Source organism: Sphaerodactylus townsendi, linkage group LG03 (assembly GCF_021028975.2).
Source record: "Sphaerodactylus townsendi isolate TG3544 linkage group LG03, MPM_Stown_v2.3, whole genome shotgun sequence".
Classification (NCBI taxonomy): Eukaryota; Metazoa; Chordata; class Lepidosauria; order Squamata; family Sphaerodactylidae; genus Sphaerodactylus; species Sphaerodactylus townsendi.
The window spans coordinates 147,789,236-147,813,846 of NC_059427.1; the positions used below are offsets into that span (position 1 = coordinate 147,789,236).

Consider the following 24,611-nt stretch of genomic DNA (forward strand, 5'->3'; position numbering starts at 1 on the left):
GAGTTTCTTTTTTAATGGTTGTAATGGGTGAGAGTTCTCCTGGAAACCTTCATCATGTCGCGTCCTGTTCAGCAAGCCCTTGGAGCCGTCAGGAGCCAACCCACTTACAAAGAAGAATCGGGCCTAGCAGTGTCAGTAGACTGTAACTAGAAGGAGTTGAAATGCAACCTGGTGGAGACCTTGAATTGTAATGTTAAATGTTGATGTTTAATGTTATTTGTAAAGAGAAGTAAACTGTTTTGTTTAAATTTGGTTCTTTGCAACTCCTTCCAAGTACTGCCCCACAGAACCCACAAGCTGAGGTTACACAAGTTTGATTACACTCCACCTCACCCTACCTTCTGTCACCCCGCCCCACCGGCCAGCTCTGGCACCTCTCCACTCCCACGGTCTGCTGGAAGGAGAACCCACCCTCCCCTACCAGGGTCAAAGCAACCTCCATTCCACATGACTGAGGGATCTGCAATAGCAGGTGGTTAACAAGCTGAGAACGGGTCTGAGAAAAGGAAAGGAGGGGGGTGAGGGTCTAGACTGAAGGCAGGTCCCAGGGCCGAGGCAGGAGAAACACTGGCAGGATCAAACAAGCTGATCATGACAGTCTGGCTGACTTCACAAGGATGACAAAGAACACCCTTGTTTTTACTGTTGTTTCCAAGGCTATGAAAAAAGCTAGACAAGATTCTTAAGAATTGGGATGTGCTGGCAACCAAGATCAGGTTATAACTCATCCCATAATATTCCCTGTGTGGTGCAGGGGTTAACAGCAGATGGACTCTAATCTGGAGAGCCAAGTTGGATTCCCCACTCCCTACACACATGAAGCCTGCTGGGTGACCTCGGGCCAGTCACAGTTCTCCTCGGACTCTCTGGAAAGGCATTATTTCTGCATAGTGCGAGGAAGGGGCATGAGTCGTTCTCTCTTCCTTGCCTTGGCCTTGGCCTTGATCTTGCATTTTCATCCCGCCTGCTGTTTTTCTCTGCCCTGCGAGAGACCACTGAAATCTCGCCAGACATAAGCCCAACTGGCAAGTTGAACCAGCAGAGGGTGGGGAGACTCTTGGAGTGGCTGCTTTTATAACTCAGATGAGAAATTAACCATGCAGTATGCTGCCCTAGGCTGTATTTGCTGATCTGAATGGCGGGGCAGAGGCCCGGACACAACATTCCTTTCTAACGTCTGCATCTTTCAGAGAATTGCTGATTTTGCTCCAAACGTCAGAGAAAGACCCGCGCTTCGGGACCCTTCTGACTTTTTTCCAGTCCAATTTTTTTTGTTGGTTGTATTGCACCTAGAAATAAGAATGGCCCAGGGAACAGGAGAATTAGTTGCACGCCTTCGAGGTAGCTGTCAGGCTGGCATCGCGTCGCGGTTTAGCAGGGCCGGTTAGTGTCCAAAGCTCTGCACTTCATAAGAAGGAAGCGCTTCGCGTGTATTATTAGGGGTTCATGGCGTTTCCAGCCAATCAGTGCAATCGGCCCGAGAACCAAATACATTTGGCGTGAGGGTTGAATTCCTGTTGTCTGCTTTCTGCTGGGCCCCTTGAAAAAAAATACCAGCCTAGTGGAATAGAGGCCTGAGGCCTTGCAGGGGAACACACAGCTAAGGGGTTTGCTTGTGAATGTCCCCATTATCTCTTGCCAGACAGCCCGGATCTGATAAGCGAGGCCAGAAGTAAACTCGTTCCACTTCTGGATTTTTGTTTTGACTAAGGATTAAACCATGTTTTATATTTGTGTTAGTTAGGTAGAAGCCAACCAGCCATTAGATAGGTAATAGGTTTTATAATTTTCTCTGTACCTGTGCCTGCGTGGAACCTCCTTGGCTCAAGGCAGGAATCCACCTGCAACCCACCTGAGCCCAGCCCTTTCAGTGTAAAGGTCCCTGATGAGGCACACAAAGAGGATCTCGGAGAAAGCGCCTCGCCCTGCCAAATCCCGTCAGCAGGCAGATAAAGGGGCCATCGTCATCAAGCTCCATTTCCTGACCCGAACACCTGGAAGGACCCTTTGTGATTCTCCGCCAGGGAACATACGCCATCGCCTCGCCCTACTCTGGCGCGAAACCCAAGAAGGAGATGCCTATCGAACTCTGATTGGTTCCTGCATGTCGCAAATGCATGATTGGTTGTTTTGATTTTTGTTAATGAATGGTGGTGGGCTGTCTTGAGTTCTCCTGGCCTCCCGACGGGAGAAAGTGTATTTAAGATGTTGTAAGGCTGCTAGGCAGTGGCTGTGTGGAACGGAGGTGCTGACACTTAGGTCAGCATCTCAATAAACCTTCTTTGTTTATTATACTCGCCGTGTCGGGTCTTGCTTGGGTTCCTGGGCGCTGCCAAGAGCTGAGTACTTTGGAGTTAGTAAAAGTTACCAAGAGCAGCGCGGTAACAGATCCTCTGAGCTGGAAGCAGCTGCTTATCTGCCCGTGGCCACAGATTGGTCGGTTGCACTTTTTTGGTGTCTGCATAATTGAATGTGCATTTTTTTAAAAAAACCTTCCCCAATAGTTCAGGCTAGTTCCCATTTCTCTCCAGTTAGGACAGGCAAGTTTGTTGCCTGAGAATGAAGTCATGGGGTGAAGTCCATCGAAGTTTGCCAGCTCCAAGCTGGGAGATTCTGGTTGGGGGCACAATGCCATAGAATCCACCTTCCAAAGCAGCCATATTCTCCCAGAGATCTGTCTGGAGATCTGTTGTAACTGCAGGAGATAGGTAAACCTTTGGATGAGACCTTACAGAGACCCTTCTCTGAGCAGAAGGTTGCTCTGGTCTAGTTCGCAAAAGTGCACACCGGAATAAAATGCTGTTAGTGGTCTCCTGTTTATCAGTGCTGTGGCAGACAGACACAGCGGCCTCTGGAAACACACCAGGAACTGTTCAGGGTGGAAGGTACCCTGTGATATCCCTAAGGCCCGAAACACATAAGAAAAGAATTCAGGTTTTGCTGGGGAGCAGCATGGATCTGCCCAGCACGTCTGAAGAATTCCTGGGCCACACCATCCGTCATATTTAGATTTTATGATGGTTTAATGTTTTCATTTGTTGTATTTATTGTGTCTGTTTTTATTGTAAGCCACCGTGGTCGAATCCCCACTTGAAATTTGCACACAGATCCAAACCTGTTCATTGTGAAACTGTGTCCTCTTCATCAGAGTTTCTCCCTCCCCACCGCAGCGAGCACACGGCAGACACACCAGTTTGCAGAACTCTTAGCAATCCCCACTACCAGGTGAGCTAGCTTCACCGGTCTCCCCTGATTAGCTGGCGTGCCTTGATGGGGCAGGACCTTTTCCCACTGCAGAAACGTACATTGTAAGGGCGTGATAAAAAAAAACACCAGCGTGTAAAAGTTTAACGTTTAACTGTTTAACTGTGCAAACAGTTAATCGTTACCTGTGTAAATCATGAACGATTTAAAGTTACGTGTTTGACTGTTTAATGTTTGCATCCCCTTCTGCTGGCCGATCGCAAAAATGGAAATGAAACCAAGGAAAGGCTGCGTGTGCATCACAGTGCTGATTGGTTGCCCGAATTCTGCATCACACTCTAGGGAGAGAAATGAGTCAGGGTTTCAACCCTCATCCCTCCTCTCGGATCAGCGCTGAACCTATGCCACTTGCAACCAGGTCCTGCCAGAACGCAGATTAACGGGGAGAACGAGCACCAGAAACGGAATCTGCCAAGCAAGCAATGGGGAGGTTGTCCCTCAAACCTGGTTGGTTTGTGTTCTGAAACCTGGCAAAGATGGTAGTGGGGATTCGACCTATGAGAATTTTTTCTCAGAGCTCTGGAATGGCTATTTTTAAGGTAGAGGCACCAAATTTGCAGCACAGTTGCTAGTGTCCCTTCGTAGAAGAACCTCCAAAGTTTGGCAGCAATTGGGTCAGAGATCCAACGTTATAGAGCCCCAAACAGGGTGCCCCTATGCATCCTCTATTAGAATGCTGCAAATTTGGTGCTTCTACCTTAAACAATTGTCCAGTCCCCCCCCCCACAATTGTCCAGTCCCCCCCCCCCACTCATCAGAGAAGCTAAGAGGGGATGTCCCTGGTTCATACTTACTTGGAAGACCTCCAAGAAAGTCCAGGATTAGTACAAATAGGGAGGCCATGGCAAATCAACTCTGAATGTCTCTTTCCTTGGAAACCCCGACAGAATCACTGCAAGTTGGCTATGACTTGGTGGCACTTTACACACAGTGTCCAACAGCACAAAGGATCAAGTAAACTGCACACAAAGCAGGACTTGGGACATTTTTTTGCTTATTTATTTATTTGACAATAACAGGCTTCTTTCTTTCTTTATTTTGTATATGGTGTCTTCATAGAACTTCCACAGAAGGGAACAGTTTTCACTCATTCCATCACAGACTGGTTAGTGCAAGTCCAACGTGTTTCTTGTCAAATCAGATGCATGATCTCCTCTGTCTCTTTTCCCCTCAGAATCTGCATCAGAAAGAGATTAGCACAGAAATATTGTGAAACCTGAATCACAGATTCAGTCAGTGTGTACTGACAAAAAAACAACAACATACAGGATCTCCTGTAGTATTTTTTGAAAGTTAAAAGTAAATGTAATGAGGGAGAGTGAGCAAGATCAAGAAGAAGACAAAGAAGAAGAGTTTGGATTTATACCCCTCCCCCTTTCTATTCAACAGGAGACTCAAAGGGGCTTACTATCTGCTTTCCCTTCTGCCCTTGCAACAAACACCCAGGGAGGGAGGTGGGGCTGAGAGAGTTCCGAAGGACTGTGACTAGTCCAAGGTCACCCAGGTGGGATGTGTTGGAGTCAAGAGGTGTTCCGATCCTCTCCCCATATTGTAAATAGAATATAGAAATAGAATATCCAGACCTCAAAAGTTCCATAGCACTGAAAGGTTTTTACCTCTTAAAGCATGTAGCCAGTTATTGTAGTAGGTCTGTTATGCTGGACGACACAGATTTTTGTTGCCAACTTTTATGCATTTTTCCTTTGTTTTTATCTTGAGATCTGTAATCAGAAAGAAATAAGTGCCGGATGGATTGTGGAACCCCAATCCCAACTCCAAACTCTGTATATGAACGAAGAGAGAGAACTGGGGAGGTTTTTTTGGCTTTTGAGTTTTTACTTGCACCTTCTTTTATCTTTTGATATAATGGGTCCTGAATTTCATGCTTTAGGGAGATTTTTTTTCAAGCAATGTCACGCAATTTCTCTTTGTAAAATCGATGTTAATGGTTACTCAAAGAATTGTATACGTTATTTAAAACTAAAGGATATAAATGGTTTGGGGTGGGCGGTTAATTAAATCTAAACAACAACAACAACAACAACAACAACAACAACAACAACAATAATAATAATAATACAGAAAACAGTCAAATAGGACTGGCCAAGTCAGAATTCATAATGAAATTAAATCTGTTTTAGTTGAAAGAGAGAAACTGGAAATGGTGCAGGAGGGGGGGAAAAGCTGCTCTCCACAGGCCTTGGGAATTGTCCGATCAGACCATTGTGCCAACTATTTGTACATTTTGTGCAATCCCAAACAACAGAGGCATTACACTTTGGCTTCGTTTTAGCAGCTCTGCCTAACGCTATGACTCTTGGCAGGTATAATAACACTCCATATGAGAACAGGTTATGCCAATGTAATATGGCCGTTGTTGAGACTGTTCAACATGTACTATTGGAATGTCCAATGTACGAGTTGTTACACTCTATATACATCTGTCCGTTGATAGAGAGCTCAAACGATGTCAGGCTACCATCTACTGTGAATTTTCTACTCAAGCGGTTCCTGTGGATCCATTATGTGAGAATGTTGCGAGTTTTTTTGAGGAACTATTTGGTCAGGCGCAATCATTGCCTACATAGTAGTAACAGCTAAATTATTTTATATGTGCGTGAAGGTTGTGAATGTTCAACGTTGTTTTAATGTATTTTAATATTTTAATGTCTCAGTTAGTGGATAAATGCCCCCTTTTACTAACTCTGTAATTTATAATGCCAACAAAGGCTTTGGAATTGGAATTGGACTGGCCAAGATTACTCAACAATATATAACAAGAACCTTGCTGGTTCAGAACAAAAGTCCCTCTAGTTTTGTACTTGGGACTTTGGTGATGGGTGGGAAATAAGTACACAGTAAGTAAATGAATAGGAGGCCAACCAAGCTTGTTTCAAGGATCTTGCCAAACTTGCCAGGCGACTGTTATGAATAGATTTTTTCATTCAACAATAGCATCTATATTATCAGAAGTGTTTCTACCACGATCCACATTAAATTATTTTTTTAAAAAATTGGGCCTGTGTGTGTGACAACTTTTATGCATCTTACTTCTTGCAGATAAAAATACACATCGGCAGGAACTGGAATTTTATTTTTGTTTCTATCTCCTTACCTCTCTGTTTATCTCCGCATACAACCACATTACCTTTGAACTAAGCATTTCAGATAGGACACTAGGATATTAAAATATGAAGTTTTGTTTCTTTACATTTCACTTTTGTCCCAAAAGCTACCCAAGGGAGCGCAGAACGACAACTGCAGTGCAACAAAGATCCAGCAGATCATGAAAGAAAACAACAACATATCTTGGGTCTCCATATCTGTCTGGCTTATTCAATCAAGAGACACTTTGGGGTGGGGGGTGGGGGGAGGGCTTCAACTCATTAGCTAAGGCTTTCCTCACTTCTTCTACTCCTGTTCAGTGGAAGGCCTATGATCAAACTCTGCCTGGCTTTTCCCCCAAAGGGAATGCTGCTGCAGGAGGGGTGTGTGTGACCCAAGTGCTGGAGAAGAAACATGTTAACTCTTCCTCAAGCTGTGTTTTAAAGTCTAAATCCTTCTCACAGGAAGTTGCTATTTGTACTGTGTTAGAAAAGAAACACAAGCATGCTGTTGTTACTTGTGTTTTCACTTCACAGAGCAAATAGCAATGTCAAGCGTTGTTTTTCTCTAGTTGCCTGCCAAAACACAGTCAATCAAAAAGTGGGTCCCAATTCAAGATGTTATAGAACCACTCAGTTAAAAGGAAAAAATAACCAACCTTTTTTGGGGGGTGAAGGGGAGGGTAGGATAATGGGCCTGTACAAGCCTCAAAGAGCTCAGAGTTTCCTAGAGAGCATTGATGGGAGGGGGCTCCCTATCATTCATCCCCCCCCCCGTGTGATTGCCCTCTGGTCCATAACTTGTATGAATGTATTAGTTTATGCTGCTATACAACCATATTCAACCAATAATACGTTTCCATGATTCTCACAATAATTGTCACTTTTGTCATCCTTGTCATCATTGTCGCCATCATCATTGTTGCCTCTGCTGTCGTCCTTGCTGTTTTCCTTGCTGTCATCCTTAGTGTCATCCTTACTGTCATCGTCATCGGCTAAAGCTAGGAGAAAAAGTCATTTTCGATGAATTAATCCAGATTTGCTTTTCTCTGTGTATAAAAGCCCCAAGTATCTGACCCTCCACTCATGCTCACTCAACACATGGAGAGATAAAGATGGCCTAAACTGTTGCCCTCATCCTCCTGCCTCCACATGATTGATGGCTCATCACTGCCATGTCCGAGCATGGAGGAAATGTCTGAACCTGCCTTCTAAAGATCCATCCCCCAATATCCCTCTCTGCATGTTGACCAAACACACCAAGGAGTCATGCTCAGAGCTACAAGCTGGCTAAAATAGCCACTGATCAGGTATATATGCCCAGAGAGCCTGGACAGGGGTTCTTTTCTTGATAGGCAGCATTCAGCTGAATCTGTCCTTCTGTGCATCATGGGGGAGGTTAGAGGGGTCTTAGCATCTGTCAGCACGATTCTGGGCAGTTGATGAAAAACAAGGCACTGTCTGCACTGAGTGTGGTTGCCATGACTGAAACAGCCTTTAATAGGTTGTCGTGAAGGCAAGGGACAGGGGCGTAATGAGGCAGCCCTGGGCAAACTGTAGCCCTGGGCAAAACCTGAGTTGGATGCCCCCCCCCCCCCATGGGCAGCCACTCCACCATGACCAAATTTTTTTTGCACCAGGACATTGGTGCCTGCAGGGGGTGAAGTTTTTAGACATATCAGCACCACAATTTCAGCACACCCTGAAATTTTGGTGATGATACATCTAAGAATTACCTCCATCAACATGTGAAATTGTTGCCAAGAATCTTTGTTCTGCATTGAGTTTTCTGCATTTCTGTCAATGGGGGGTTGCAGGCTGGGGCACATTCCTGAAGGCACAGTCCCAAATCTTTCAGTGTCTCACCCGGAGACTGCCCTAACGCTTCCCTCCAGGTTTGCTGCAGTTTGGTTCAGGGGGGCCAAAGTTATGGATCCTCAAAACTGTAGCCCCCATCTCCTATTAGCTCCCATTGGAAACAAAGGGGGATAGGGGCACCCCTTTTGGGAGTCCATAACTTTGGACTCCCTGAACTCTAAACTATGGGGTAGCATAAGGACAGTCTCCTGATGATACGCTGTAATTTTGGTGCTGCTAGCCTAAAAACTGCGCCCCCTGCAGGCCAAAAATGGAAAACCACTAAAATACCCCAAAACGAACCCTGCATTTTGATGCCCCCCCACAAGGTGATGCCCTGGGCAGCTGCCCACCTTGCCCAATGGGCATTACGCCAGTGGCAAGGGATCACAAGGAGTAAAACTCCCAATTCCTTTTTGGAGGTTCTCTTCAGTTATCCTGCCTTATTCCTGTCTAAAAGAAATGCATATCTCCACCAGCTTAAGGAACTCTGGTGATCCCCCGCCCCCCCTCGCCTATTCTAATTAGATAAGCACACAATAAGTTTTTTTTTTTGTAATCAAAAAATTAATAGAAGCTAAAAAAAACTCCTCGGGGGAATAGGATGGAAAGGCATATTGGTTATAAGGAAAGAAGCAGTTTTATATACAAGTATGAAATTGTTTTAAAAGTTCAGGAAATGAGCTGAAGAATGCAAATCTCTGTGTCACTGTAATAGTTCCCCTCTTACTAGTCCAATGGACACTTGCTGTCTATCAGACAATCCTCTGTTTATCTCCTTTTTTTTGCTGCTTAGCAGAAACTCGTCCAGTGAGGCAGAAGGTGTGAACTGAGAGGCCTCATTCAGCATTATAAAAACCATGATGTAGTGTAACTATGGTAAATAAGGGTCCAACTTGCTTGCAATCTCTCCTACGTCACTGCTCCCCCCTTTCAGCCGCTTTCTCAGCCGCCTTCTCGCCGGCTACTTCTGCCTTCTTCTCTGCCACCCTTTCCGGCCTTTCTCAGCCTCCTTCTCTGCGCCCGGCTCGCTTCTGCCTTCTTCTCTGCCACCCCTTTCCTTCGCTTTCTCAGCTTCCTTCTCTGCCCGCTCTCTACTTCTGCCTTCTTCTCTGCCACCCCTTTCAGCGCTTTCTCAGCCTCCTTCTCTCGCCATCTGCTTCTGCCTTCTTCTCTGCCACCGCACAGCGCTTTCTCAGCCTCCTTCTCGCCCGGCTCTGTCTGCCTTCTTCTCTGCCACCCCCTTTCAGCCGCTTTCTCAGCCTCCTACTCTACTTCGCTCTACTTCTGCCTTCTTCTCTGCCACCCCCTTTCAACCGCTTTCTCAGCCTCCTTCTCTACTTTGCTCTACTTCTGCCTTCTTCTCTGCCACCCCCTTTCAACCGCTTTCTCAGCCTCCTTCTCTGCTTCGCTCTCCTCTGCCTTCTCCTCTGCCTTCCCCCTTTCAGCTGCTTTCTCTGCCTTCTTCTCAGCAGCAGCCGGCCCCTGGCTCTCGGCGGGTGACAGCCAGTCAACCTGGGTGAGCTGGACAAGCTGCAGGATGGAGAGGTCGGTGGCAGAGACCTTGGGACTGGTGAGATGGGGGGTCAGTGGCAGAGACCCCCAAATAGCACCCGACTGTATCTATTTTTATTTTTGAAATTTACCAGTAGCTGGTGCATTTCCCACCCTACTCTTATACTCGAGTCAATAAGTTTCCCCAGTTTTTTGTGGTAAAATTAGGTGCCTCGACTTACATTCGGGTCGACTTATACACGAGTATATATGGTAGTTAAGTTCAATAACAATAAACCAACTTCAGATTCTGGTTTGAGATCCTCTTTTGATAGACCCCAACTTTAAACCCCAACTTTAAAAGCTAAGCGGAATGGCCTCCATCCTGACTATCATACTAACTCCAGTAGAATTTACCATGACGTCTGATCTGAGCCATGATATTCAATACATTATTCAAGATGCTTGTTGGGACGTGAACAAGGTTTTGTGGCTTCACTGAAAACCAAGAGGAGACTTGCTGAGAGCTCTCTGTCTCATTACCATTGGAAAGGGCTAGTCCCAAAGAAGAGACTCATAAAAGAAGAGATGGAAGAAAGTGCTGGGCTTACCTCCAGCTACCAAGATACAGGCCACGCCTGCCAGCACGAGTAGGAGCCAGGTCTTCATTGCAGAAGAAAGCTGATAGGGCTTCCAGGCACACTTTCTTTCTGCAAGGAATCCAGGTGTTCTGCAGACCTGAAGCCTTGCTCTGGTGCTTTATAAAAGGTGACAAGACCCAGCCATAGCCTCTGGCATTCTAGGGACACGTGGAAGGGGTGATTAGTCACATAAATTAAGGAGGAAGCAAGTGACGAACACAGAGGAGGAAGGAAAAGAAACAGGATTGAGAAAAACATGAGATTACCTTGCATTTGGAGTGTAGTTAGTTATGCAGAAGAAGAATCCTGTACCCTAAAGAGTTCCAACATTTTAGAAGCCTGTTTTCCTTGCTAAAGGAGGCTATTGGGGCGTCTTGAGGTAGCTTTAACTAGATCAGGGGTCTGAAACCTGCGGCTCTCCAGATGTTCAAGCACTACAAATCCCATCAGCCCCTGCCAGCATGGCCAATTGGGCATGCTAGCAGGGACTGATGGGAATTGTAGTCCATGAACATCTGGAGAGCCGCAGGTTGCAGACCCCTGAACTAGATAATTCAGATGATGCAGTAATGAATCTGCCATTGTGTTATCAGCATTGCAGTCCCAGGGGTGAGTGGGTGGGAGTGGGGAGAGGCAGTTTTACAGTGTCACACATTTAGCGGCTGTAAGTCAATCTACACCAGTTGACGGGGGGATTCCTGGGTCACAAGGACACAGGAAGCCAGCTAAAGTTGGCTCAACCCTGGGAATGCCCCTGGAACACCCTTCTTAGTGTCTGAGATCTGATGAGGTCAGACTAGCTTGGTGATCTCCCATCCAGGCAGGAGCAGAGATGAGCAGATGTAGTTTGCCCTTGCCTGCTTCTATATAGCAATCCCTGGACTTCCTTGGTGGTCTCCCATCCAAATACTCACCAGGGATGATCCTGCTTAGCAGCTGAGATTTAACCACCTTGGGCTAGCCTGGACCACCTAGATCTGGGATCTAAATGGCAAAGAGTATCTTATCTTATCCTGGAGCCTTGGGCCTGCTCTCTGTTTCCCTGAATTAGCTCTAACATGGCTAGCTCCTTGAGCTTTACGTCTGCCAGAAAAGCAAAAGACCACAGGTTCTTTCAGGATTCTGTTGTGTGCGCAGATAGTGATTAATGACATTCACAAGTACCAGCATGGGTTCCTGCACTGGAGGAGTGCTGGCACAGTGGCAGCGTGTGTATTCAGGTGCTACAGGGCCATGTATTGCCCCACCGGTGGCTTTCGTGCCCCTCCTGTTGGCTTATTTGCCCTCTGCACAGGGCACTCATGTTGGCAAGCTTCCATGACAGTTTTTCCACTGTTTTTGTCCAAGGCTTTCCAAAGGGCAGGGACCAAGCAGGGATCTGCATGCAAACTTTTTAGAGTGTGATTTCTCGATACGTTTAAACGGTGTCCAGTTATGGTTTGTTTCAGTCTGACGTGCAAAGGATTGTGACAGCCGCTGGTTGCCTCAATCCTGAACCTCAGTTTCATAATCCCAAAGGGGCATTTCTCCTGAGGGCTGTTGATTTGGCAAGTGTAGGGGAAGGAAGGGAGCAGCTGGCTTGTCGTCATTGTGATTCAGCAGTGCCCTATGAAGAAAGGCCCTTTGAACACAGGTGAACTGAGCATCAGGGATCAGGACAGTGACGCTCAGTGTGTAGTTTCTGGATAGCCTCATTCTCAGTTACCACCCACCCAAAGAGACTGATGCACTTCCATACTTATCAGGAGGCCTGAATCACAGGGAGGTTTGCAGCTTACCCTTTCCCCTGACAGCAGCTGTTTCGAGGTGGGAACCGCTTGCCAACTGCTACCCCACCAGGATAGGGCCTGGCCTATTTTTCTGAAATATGGGCCAGGTGTCCAGTTGGGGAATGGTGCTCAGAAGGGCCACATGTGCCACATGAAAGAGCCACATGTGGCTCCCAAGGCACTGACTATCACTGGTCCAGGAGAACTGCTCTCATAGAAGCTCCCAACTCCTTGATGTAGAAGATTTAAAGGGATTTTTTTTCCAAATGGAGGAAAGGAGCAAACAAATATATTCATGAACCATATATTGTCCTTTTTTGGTCAAAAACAAACATGTTCTTTAAACAGTGCTCACTTTGAACGTCTGGAATTAGAAAATATAATGAAACGAGTCTGAAATAAGCCGTATGGTTTGTTATTGCCACGCTGAAAAAGAAGAAACAGAACTTCAGCACCAAACTCCAGATTGGTTTTAATAAAAACTGGTTGGCCACTTGAATGAGATCTAGCAACAGTTAAATACCTTTGAATCCCAATTCATGTCAACTGGGGGAAAGGTGATTATAATTCCAGAGGAGAAGTCGTGTTCGTCCATTGCGGCAAAACAATTTTTTGTGGATATTTAAAGATGAACCAGATTTTATTCCAGCATAAATTTTGATAGACTAGAATTTGCTTCTTCTTATGCAATGCACTGGCTTCCCATCAAACAGACCGTTACTTTCTATTGCTGAACACCACGCAGAGCAGAATTGCACCTTTCTCAACCCATCAACTCCAATGGGATTTAAAATGGTACAGGTCCCTTTAGGATCACATTTAATACTCAGCTAGCAATTTATTCTTTCTGATCCATTACTCCTAACATGGTAAGCCATCTTATGTTGCTTAGTTACTAAGAAGCGATCAGACATGAAACAGAACCTCTCCTTCAAGTAATACATCACCTAACTAGTATAATTGCAGGGGCCAATTGCAGCCAAACAAACCAACAACCAATCCCTCTTTGAGCCACAATGAAAGAGGGAACACAAATAGTTAAGTTCTCCCCCCCCCCCCCCAAATACACCCTCATTCAGATATACACAGATTGGAGCTGGGATTTGGATTTCACAGTCATTCCATAACTGCTCTCTTATTGATTACAGATTCTGAGGGAAAAACAGGGAAAAGTAGAAGAGACAAAAAAGTAGAAGAGAGGTTTGCAGCTTACCCTTTCCCCTGACAGCAGCTGTTTCAAGGTGGGAACCGCTTGCCAACCACTACCCGACCAGAGTAGGGCCTGGCCTATTTTTCTGAACTATGGGCCAGGGTCCCTTTGGGGAATGGTGCTCAGAAGAGCCACCTATGCACATGAAGGAAGCACATGTGGCTCCCAAGGCACTGACTATCACTGGTCCAGGAGAACTGCTCTTATAGAAGCCCCCAAATTCTTGATTTAGAAGATTTAAAGGGTAATTTTTTCCAAGTGGAGGAAAGGAGCAAACAAATACATTCATGAACCATATATTGTCCTTTTTTGGTCAAAAACAAACATGTTCATTCAACTATGCTCACATTGAACATTTGGAATTAGAAAATACAGTTAAAGAAATCTGAAATATCCGATATGATTTGTGGTAACATTGAAAAAGGAAGCACAGAATTTTAACACAAAACAAACCTGGTTTTGATAAAAACTGGATGGACATTTGCATGTGGTCTAGCGATCTTTGAATTCCAGTTCATGTCAGCTGCAGAAAAGGTGATTATAATTCCAGAGAAGAAGCCATGATAGTCCATTGCAGCAAAAATAAACAAGAGGCTGGTGTTCCTTTCAAGAGTAACCAGATTTTATTCCAGTATAAATGTTGATAGGCTGAAGTCCACTTCTTCAAATGCTATGCATCATTCCCCAGTAGACAGAACTTTGCTCTCTCCTGCTTAAATCAAAGAAATGTAAAACTACTATAACTGGCGAATCCTGACCTATGAATTAATTTGAACACTTTCAAAGTTTTGCAAACATCTGAACTATGCATCTGTAATTGTGTATAAGGAGAGTGGTGATTGGATCTGTGCACACAGAAGAATTCTCCCTGATATCTGACACCATCAGTTGTTTTATGATTCCTGGTTTTGTTGTATTCATGCTGAAATTGTTTTATCTGCTTATACTGTATTATGCTTATAATTTTGTTTCTTTTGTTGTTCACTGCCCTGAGCCCTTAGGGGGAAGGCGGGTTATAAATTTAATATAGCAAGAAGAAGAAGAAGAAAAAGAAGAAGAAGAAGAAGAAGAAGAAGAAGCAGCAGCAGCAGCAGCAGCAGCGGATAGAAGGCCAACACCAACCAGTGATCTGGCAATTGTGATACAAGGTGTTTGTTGTTTTTGTCAATAATAATAATAATAATAAAATGCAGATTGTGCAAAGAAGCTGATGAAACTGTAGATCATGTCCTCAGCTGCTGCAAAAAGATTGCCCAAACTGAGTACAAACAGACACAACTGAGTGGCCAACATGATCCACTGGAATTTATGCAAGAATTACAACATAAGAACAGCTAAGAACTGGTGGGAACATTGTCCAGAGAAAGTAATGGAAAATGAGAAGTTCAAGATCCTGTGGGACTTTCGAATCCAAATGTACAAAGTGTTGAAACACAATACACCAGACATCACTGTGATCGAGGACGAGAAAGTGACCATCATCGACATAGCAGTCCCCGGTGACAGCAGGGTCATTGAAAAAGAATACAAGAAGGTCATTAGATACCGCGATTTGAAAATGGAGCTTCAGCGTCTATGGCACAAACCAGCTGAGGTCGTCCCAGTGGTAATCGGCACGCTGGGCGCCACCCCAAAAACACTAGGGCAGCACTTGAAACATCTTTGAATTGACAAAATTAACATCTTGGGTGCTGTGTGGTTTCCGGGCTGTATGGCCGTGTTCTAGCAGCATTCTCTCCAAAATTAACATCTGTCAAATTCAGAAGGCAGCCCTGCCGGGATCCGCACGAATACTACACCGATAAATTACAACTTCCTAGGCCTCTGGGTGAGGCTCGAATTGTAACGAAGGCCAACAACCAGCTAAAGATCTGGCAGCTGTGAAATCTACAATAATAGTAATAGTAATAATAATTTCTCATGACATAAGAACATAAGAACATAAGAACAAGCCAGCTGGATCAGACCAAAGTCCATCTAGTCCAGCTCTCTGCTACTCGCAGTGGCCCACCAGGTGCCTTTGGGAGCTCACATGTAGGATGTGAACGCAATGGCCTTCTGCGGCTGTTGCTCCCGATCACCTGGTCTGTTAAGGCATTTGCAATCTCAGATCAAAGAGGATCAAGATTGGTAGCCATAAATCGACTTCACAAATCTGTCCAAGCCCCTTTTAAAGCTATCCAGGTTAGTGGCCATCACCAACTCCTGTGGCAGCATATTCCAAACACCAATCACACGTTGCGTGAAGAAGTGTTTCCTTTTATTAGTCCTAATTCTTCCCCCCAGCATTTTCAATGTATGCCCCCCCCTGGTTCCTAGTATTGTGAGAAAGAGAGAAAAAAATTTCTCTGTCAACATTTTCTACCCCATGCATAATTTTATAGACTTCAATCATATCCCCTCAGCCGCCTCCTCTCCAAACTAAAGAGTCCCAAACGCTGCAGCCTCTCCTCATAGGGAGGTGCTCCAGTCCCTCAATCATCCTTGTTGCCCTTCTCTGCACTTTTTCTATCTCCTCAATATCCTTTTTGAGATGCTGTGACCAGAACTGGACACAGGACTCCAAGTGTGGTCGCACCACTGCTTTTATATAGGCATGACAATCTTTGCAGTTTTATTCTCATTCCTTTTCTAATGATCCCCAGCATAGAGTTTGCCTTTTTCACAGCTGCCATGCATTGAGTTGACATTCCCATGGAACTATCAACTAAGATGCCTAAATCCCTTTCCTGGCCTGTGACTGATAGCACTGACCCCTGTAGCGTGTATGTGAAGTTTGGATTTTTTGCCCCTATGTGCATCACTTTACATTTTGCTACATTGAACTGCATTTGCCATTTCTGAGCCACTCACCTAATTTATCAAGGTCCGCTTGGAGCTCTTAGCAATCCTTTGTGGTTCTCACCACCCTACATAATTTGGTATCATCTGCAAATCCTTGGCCACCAGCTTACCCACCCCTACTTCCAGGTCATTTATGAATAGGTTAAAGAGCACTGGTCCCAAAGCCGGATCCTTGGGGGACACCACTCCCGACATCTCTCCATTGTGAGAACTTCCCATTTACACCCACTCTTTGTTTCCTGTTTCTCAACCAGTTTTTAATCCATAGGAGGACTTCCCCTCTTATTACTTCATTGCTGAGTTTTCTCAACAGTCTCTGGTGAGGAACTTTGTCAAAAGCCTTTTGGAAATCCAAGTAGACAATGTCCACCGGTTCACCCCTGTCCACATGCCTGTTTACACCCTCAAAGAACTCTAGTAAGTTTGTAAGACAGGATTTGCCTCTGCAAAAGCCATGCTGACTCTTTCTCAGCAGGTCTTGCTTTTCTACATGTTTTATAATTTTATCTTTAATGATAGATTCTACTAATTTATCAGGAACAGATGTCAAACTGACTGGCCTGTAATTTCCCGGGTCCCCCCTAGATCCTTTCTTAAAGATTGGTGTGACATTGGCCATCTTCCAGTCTTCAGGGATGGAGCCTGATTTCAGGGATAAGTTGCATATTAAAAGTGAGAAGATCAGCAATTTCATTCTACAGCTCATTAAGAATTCTTGGGTGTATGCAATCTGGCCAAGGGGCTTTAGTAACATTTAGTTTATCAATGGCTGCCAGAACTTCTTCCTTGTCTACCACTATCTTAGCTAGTTCCTTGGATTAGCCTCCTAAGAAGCTTGGTTCCAGGTGCAGGAATGTTCCTCACCTCCTCTTGGGTGAAGACAGATGCAAAGAATTCATTCAACTTCTCTGCAATCTCCTGCCATCTTTTAGCACACCTTTGTTCCTTTGTCATCCTAACGGGCCTACCGCTTCCCTTGCTGGCTTCCTGCTTTTGTGTACTTGAAGAACTGTTTTGTTGCTGGTCTTGATGTTCACAGCCATCGTTCCTCATAATCCTTTTGCCTCCCTTATAGCTAACTTGCTTCTCTTTTGCCACCATTTGTGTTCCCTCTCATATTCTTCATCAGCCAAACTGGACTTCCATTTTCTAAAAGACATTTTTTTCTTTTCTGATAATTTCCTCCAACCTCTCTTGTTAACCATGGTGGCTTTCTTTTTTGGACTGGGTGCTGGCAACCTGTGGAACACATTCCAGCTGAGCTTTTATTACTGTGTTGTTAAATAACCTCCAAGCATCCTGGACAGTTTTGACTCTCTTGATTTTTTCCTTTCAGCTTCCGGCGCACTATCCCCTCATCTTTGAAATTTCCCTTTCTGGCGAATGTAGTTGCCACTTGTTACATGCTGAGATACTGAATCTGACAGCATTGTGGTCGCTGTTCCCTATCGGCTCAACAACACTGACTTCCTGCACCTGGTCCTGGGTCCCACATAGAATTAGATCTAGGATCACCTCTCCCCTGGTTGGTTCCACAACCATCTGCTCTAAGCCACAGTCACTTAGCATATCCAGGAATGCTCTCTCCTTACTATGACCTGAACATGCATTTTTCCAGTTTATATGGGGATAGTTAAAATCACCCATTACCACTACATTTTTGTTTTTGTTGGCCTCTCTAATTTCTTTTTCCATCTCAGAATCCTCTTGTGCACTTTGGTCAGGGGGACAATAATATATTCCTAATATTAAACTGTCCTTCACACCTGGTATTGATATCCATCACACCTGGTATTGATATCCAAGACCAGGACCATAGACAGAGAGATTCATACTAGATGCTCCCCCACAAAAATTATAAAACTTGAGCTAATACAAATACTTAATTACATCTGCATATATGATTTTTCAGTCTTGTATTGACATTTTTGGATGGCTCCTAGCAGCTTTTTCCAGGCTGTAATGGAGCGGTGTCAGGCACTGGAGCCAATATGGGTCACAGAGGTGCAAGTAGATCTTGCTTTGGCTGAGCTCCAGTTGCAATACAACACAAAGACTGTATCGTCGTAAAATTTCCTTTCCTTTTTCTCAGGGGATTTCTCCGAAATTGTTGACACACTTGCATCAGATGACGGTAAGGACCTTCCTTTCCATGCTGGGGTCAGGAAAACTACCTACACTGCATTAGCTAAAAATGTCTGTCTCCTGATAGTACAGATATGACATCATGAATGCCCAAAACACAAGTTTCATTGGTCTGTAAGATGCTACTGCACTCAAATTAATGTTTGTGAAATAGTTGAATTGACTGATAAGCATAAAGGGGTGTTCATGTTGTCCTGAAGATGAAACTTTCTAAATGGAGTGCATTTTTTTAATTAGGCGAGGAAGATGATGAAGATCCCACTGACGAGTAGGAGCCCTCTCAGATATTAGATAACAGCCATGCTGAATTAGATGACAAGGAGAATGGTCAAGATCCTGGTATCCAAATATTTCAACCCAACATACAGCCTATGCACCAATCAAGCATTAAATGACTCACCCATCCAACTATTAAGATTTGACTTGACTAGCCTTATTTGTTGCTTCCTATGTAATGAGGCAGGATTCTGCACCTTCAATAACCTGTTGGATTCATACTTCTTCTTCTAAGCACACTGATTGCATGCCCAAAGTTGCTCAGTTTATGCTCAGCCCATAAAGTGAAGAAATATACCCACAGCTCATAACATGGGCAGTGCAATACTGGGGTGGGGGTGGGGAGAAGCTAGTTGTGCATGAAACGATAGACACCCCCTCCAAAGAGCACCCCTGTGGCCAGCAAGCTGACAGGGGTGCTCCCTGAATCCTTGTGGAACTGCTCTATGCAGCTCCCGGGCTGTGCCTATGTTCTTGCTGATGTAAGTCTGCGCTGGCAATTGGGGGGCATTCATGGACCAAAAAGCTTCAGGAAGCCAACTAAAGCTGGTCCTTCGCCAGGATCGCCGCCTTTGGCACTGGTGTGGGTTTCTGCACCAGAAGAGTGTGAATGCAGTGGCGGTACTGGTATCTGAGTGTTGCCCTGCTGTGTGGTTCCCCAGTGCTGGCACAAATACCTCTGTGCTGATGTAAGGGGCATTTATGTCAGAGCTAGGAGGACACGCTGCCTCCTGAGCAGTGGTGGGATTCAAAAATGTTAACAACAGGTCCCGATGGTGGTGGGGTCAATGGGGCCGGGTGAGGCATGACGTGGTGGGGGCGTGGCCTGGGCATTCCAGAGCTTGGTGGGCAGTGCTTCGGCAGGGGCTCAGGGTCTGCGCGCCCCAGGTGCAGTTCTCCATCGCTGGGGGGGAGGCGATTTTGCATCCCCTCCTTGAGGAGATTTGTTGTACCCAGGGACAGAGATTACCCCCTTGTCCTTAGTGGAGTTAATCATTAACAACCGGTTCTCCGAACTGAGAAAATTTTAATAACCGGTTCTACCGAATAGGTGCGAATAGGCTGCATCCCACCTCGGCTCCTGAGGGGGTTGCCCCCATGCCCAGGATTCCACTGTAAATCAGAAATTCTTCCCTACGAACAAAGCTTTCCCTTGGACTATATGATACACTTGGTTGAGAAAATAGTTCCTGTGGATGTGTGCTCCTGTTTTCTCAACCTTCGTATACATATTTGCAATACCTGGGTTCATATTGCTGTAGGATAAGCCCACAGGTGACTTGTTAGGTCACAGGAGATGTGAAATTTGCCACTTGGATTGGTTCTCAAATTAATAGACCTTCATTAGGAATTCACACTTCAGACTTGTTCCGTCACATATACGGCCACCAACAAATGCTTTTGGAAATATGCCAGTTTAGTCCTTTTGAAACTAAACTCCTTCCTTCCTCCCTCCCTCCCTCCCTCCCTTCCTTCCTTCCTTCCTTCCTTCCTTCCTTCCTTCCTTCCTTCCTTCCTTCCTTCCTTCCTTCCTTCCTTCCTTCCTTCCTTCCTGCCTTCCTTCCTTCCTGCCTTCCTGCCTTCCTGCCTTCCTTCCTTCCCTGCTTCCTTCCTTCCTTCCTTCCCTGCTTCCTTCCTTCCTTCCTTCCTTCCTTCCTTCCTTCCTTCCTTCCTTCCTTCCTTCCTTCCTTCCTTCCTTCCTTCCTTCCTTCCTTCCTTCCTTCCTTCCTTCCTTCCTTCCTTCCTTCCTTCCTTCCTTCCTTCCTTCCTTCCTTCCTTCCTTCCTTCCTTCCTTCCTTCCTTCCTTCCTTCCTTCCTCAGATTAAGAACTCACATCTTTTGTTACTTATCTATTCCAAATATCTCTGGATGTAAGAGTGACATAAATCCTAATTTTTTATTAGGCAAGAAGACCAACTGCAGTGTCTGGGTTCTTACATTAGAATGACTCATTCACTGTAGATGGTATTTTTTTTACTCCTTCAAACATTGGCTCGTTATCCTAATAAGTATTGTGGGTCTCCTACTAAATCAGAGGTATGATTTCCACTCTCCACCTCCAAATCTACAATCAGAAAACAATAGCAATATTTGTAAAACCTAAATCTCATCTCTGTATACCAAACAATGGTCTAAAAGTAACATTTTCTCACCAGCATGACAACCATTTGGTCTTTTTCTTGACATGGCCTGGCTAGGTCTTAAACAACAAGACCCCTTGCCCCTTAATAAAACCATAAAACCATGTTTATGTTTCCACAGAGGAAACTAGATTTTCCAGGACCACATTCTAAAACCTAACCTGCCAGATCAGCAAGATTGATTTATTGGGCCAAAAGGATAGAAAGGCCATATACCTCAGGTCACCGGGATTGGAAGATAGATTCTGTTTTGAGAGAGACAGAGAAAGAGTCTTCCCAGTCTCGTGCCTACCAATGCCTGGCTTTGTTAACTTGGAACTGGAATATTTTCCTTGATTTTCTTCCCTTGATTTTCTTTCTTTTAATAAAATCTTTTAAAACTCAGCAGTTTCAGAGTCTGGATTAAAGAACCCTGTTCTCTCGGTATGTTACAAGGAAGAAAGGGCACTGCTCCTTAAGTAGCTGTGGAGGGAAGGATGAGCTTGATGGAAGAAAAAGGTCTGCTCTTCTCCCCTCCCCACAGGTATTTTTTTGTGTAAGTCCTGCTCAACAGAAGTTATTTTTTGTGCCAAGGAAAACATAATAGACATGACATAGCTATGGTTGGTTTTCATACCATAGAGCAGTGGTGGCGAACCTTTGGCACTCCAGATGTTATGGACTACAATTCCCACCAGCCCCTGCCAATTGGCCATACTGGCAGGGGCTGATGGGAATTGTAGTCCATTACATCTGGAGTGCCAAAGGTTCGCCACCACGGCCATAGAGTAAATAGACCACACACATCAATATGATCTTCCATATTAATATTGCCAGATATACAATATGAGCACTGATTAATGGACATTTTTGCTTTTGACACATGGGAAGAATTCAGATAGACAGAGTACAATTTTTATTTGCTTGCTCCCCACCCCTCACCATGGGAAAATATCCCTTTACATTTTCTAAGCTAAGGACCCGCAACTTCTGCAATTGCAGATCTCCTGGACATTCAGTTCTCAGCAGAATTAGAGGAATTTTTTTGTGCCATCAAGTCAAAGCTGACTTATGGCCACCCTGTAGGGTTTTCAGTGAAGAGATGTTCAGAGATGGTTTGCCATTGCCTGCCTCCATGTCATGCCCCTCTTATTCCTTGAAGGTTGCCCATCCAAATACTAACTGGGACAGACTAACTGCTTAAACTTCTGAGATCTGATGAGATCAGACTAGCCTGCAGTAAGCATTTACCAGCAGGAAATTGCTGGACTGTAATGACAAGGAACAAACTCCTTCCTTTTATCTCCTCTATGCATCTAACAGGACTGCACGCTCAGGAAAACCATACACCAAACAGGACTTTATTGATTTATTTGCATACTTTGTCACCACAGAAGTTGTACAGCGATTGAAAGGTGTTTACCCCTTCCAGCACAGGCCAGTTAGACCAATAAATCAAATACGCTGGTCAGTAAACTAGATACATGATTTGTCTCTTCTACTTTTCCCTGTTTTTCCCTCAGAATCTGTAATCAATAAGAGAGCAGTTATGGAATGACTGTGAAACCCCAATCCCAGCTCCAATCTGTAAAACTGCAAAGATTGCCATGCCCTTATAAAGCTGTGGTGCGACCGCACTTGCAGTACTGTGTTCAGTTCTGGTCGCCACATCTCAAAAAGGATATTGAAGAGATAGAAAAAGTGCAGAGAAGAGCAACGAGGATGATTGAAGGATTGGAGCACCTTCCTTATGAGGAGAGGCTGCAGCGTTTGGGACTCTTTAGTTTGGAGAGAGACGTCTGAGGGGGGATATGATTGAAGTCTATAAAATTATGCATGGGGTAGAAAATGTTGACAGAGAGAAATTTTTCTCTCTTTCTCACAATACTAGAACCAGGGGGCATTCATTGAAAATGCTGGGGGGAAGAATTAGGACTAATAAAAGGAAACACTTCTTCACACAACGTGTGATTGGTGTTTGGAATATGCTGCCACAGGAGGTGGTGATGGCCACTAACCTGGATAGCTTTAAAAAGGGCTTGGACAGATTTATGGAGAGTCGATCTGTGGCTGCCAATCTTGATCCTCTTTGATCTCAGATTGCAAATGCCTTAGCAGACCAGGTGCTCAGGAGCAGCAGCCGCAGAAGGCCATTGCTTTCACCTCCTGCACGTGAGCTCCCAAAGACACCTGGTGGGTCACTGCGAATACTGTGCCTGTTTTTGGAAGAAGTGTCTGTATAGACCTTCTGAAAATTCATGTGCAATGTCCTTCTGTCATGTTGACTGGACACACAAAGAAGCTCATAGCTACCAGCTGCACAAACTAGGCACTGGTCAGTGCATGGGAAAGGCAAAGCCATCAGTGAGGTACTTGCAGTGGGGTACACAATGCCATAGAGTTCACCCTCCATTTTCTCCAGGGGACCTGGTCTTTGTAATCCAAAGATACACTGTAATTCGGGGAAGGGGGGCAGGTCCCGTCCCACTTGGAAGCTGGCATCCCTGAGAAGTCTCCTTCAGCAATATCAAAACGATGATTTAGTTTAACTAAGTTTAACTAGAGTTCAGCTTGCATGCAGTCACTTAAACACGGATTTGTCTCAACAGGTGCTGGTTTTATCAGCCTTGCTCTTGCAAAGGGTGTCTGTGACTCGAGAGTCCAGAAAGACAGCACTAAGAACCAGCCAGAATTGTTCTACCATGCCCATGATTCCTGTATCATACCAAAGTATAACTGTAGTTAGTCTAACTGTAATTAGTAAACCAGCTTCAGATCCTGGTTTGATAGGCTTAGTAGAGTGACCCACATTCTGACTATCACACCAACCGCAGTATAGTTAAACCTTGTTTTCACATGTCCTCTGAACTGAGCCATGATATTCAAAGGACTATTCAAGATGCTTCTCAGAGCTTGAATAGGGCTTTGTGGCGTCACTGAAATCCAGCAGAAGAGGGGTTGAGAGTTCCATCTCATGCTCATTGGAAAAGGATCGTCCCAAGGAAGAGGCTCATGGGAAAGAAGAGATGGCAGGAAGTGCTGTACTTACCTCCAGCTACAAAGATACAAGCCATACCCGCCAGCACAAGTAGAAACCAGGTCTTCATTGCAGAAGAAAGCTGATGGGGCTTCCAGGCACACTTTCTTTCTTTCACACTTTCACACAACATTAGGACGGGATGAACAGGCACGTCAATGAAGGAGGAAGTCGCCAACAAACAAACCAAAAGGGCAAGAAAAAGAAATGGGATTGAGAAATGCTTGAAATGATTTTGGATTGAAACTGTGGGTAGCTGTGCCAGAAGGAGAATCTTTTGTCACAAAGAGTTGCAATATTTCAGAAGGCCTTTTGCTTGGCTACAGGGAGTGGCTGGATGCTCTTGAAGCAGTTTTTAACTGGAAAGGTCAGTTGATATAGTGCTGAATCTGCCACTGTTAGTAAAATGGTAAGCCTGTGTTGTCAGTTTACCTGATTTCACCCGAGAAGGGTTAATATTTCTCATCTCTGCACCACTCTCTCAAGACCATTCCTGGTAAACATCACTGTGTGTCTAGTACATTCATAGATAGAAGGTCACATTTTTCCAAACTTTCTTCTGCAACTGTCATCAGGCCAGAAGTACAGACTTGGGTGCTAACAGCCAGAGGGGATGTCTAAGTTAGTTTTAATTGCAATGGCATATTGCAACAGCCCTTTGAAAATTGGAAACATTTGTCATTCATTTACTGATGCACAAAGCCCTACAGCCATCGGATATGTGCTTTCTGAAGTACTGTCCCCTCCACCAGATAAGATCTTTCTCTAAGGTTCCCAACATCCTGGAGATCTCCTAATATTAGAACTGATCTGTAGAATGGGTTGCTAACCTCCAGGTAAGGCCTGGAGA

The 24,611-nt window shown here is 44.8% G+C and overlaps 1 protein-coding gene and 1 long non-coding RNA gene across 2 annotated transcripts; one reads left to right on the forward strand and one right to left on the reverse strand.

Annotated features, from left to right (window-relative positions):
* Positions 1-4,274: 4,274 nt before the first annotated feature.
* On the reverse strand, positions 4,275-10,486 carry LOC125430053 (calsequestrin-2-like). The gene is made up of 4 exons (XM_048491740.1): positions 10,331-10,486; positions 7,241-7,369; positions 4,881-4,985; positions 4,275-4,441 (listed from the first exon to the last, which is right to left on the reverse strand). The coding sequence occupies exons 1-3, from the start codon at positions 10,386-10,388 to the stop codon at positions 4,918-4,920; spliced, it is 255 nt and encodes an 84-aa protein (XP_048347697.1). The 5' UTR covers positions 10,389-10,486; the 3' UTR covers positions 4,275-4,441; positions 4,881-4,917.
* A 7,765-nt stretch (positions 10,487-18,251) lies between these two features.
* LOC125428237 lies at positions 18,252-18,743 on the forward strand. Its single transcript, XR_007243793.1, has 2 exons — positions 18,252-18,317; positions 18,566-18,743. It is a non-coding gene; the product is annotated as an uncharacterized LOC125428237 (long non-coding RNA).
* The last annotated feature ends 5,868 nt before the right edge of the window (positions 18,744-24,611 follow it).

What these genes read in the sequence shown, in the direction of transcription:
- LOC125430053 (XM_048491740.1), bottom strand. Translation starts at nt 10,388, where the DNA reads ATGAAGACCTGGCTCCTACTCGTGCTGGCAGGCGTGGCCTGTATCTTG. An exon ending in CTGTATCTTGGTAGCTGGAG is followed by an intron (nt 7,370 to 10,330) that starts GTAAGCCCAGCA and finishes TTTTTCTCCTAG; the next exon opens with CTTTAGCCGATGACGATGAC. An exon ending in TGACAAAAGTGACAATTATT is followed by an intron (nt 4,986 to 7,240) that starts GTGAGAATCATG and finishes TTCTGATTACAG; the next exon opens with ATCTCAAGATAAAAACAAAG.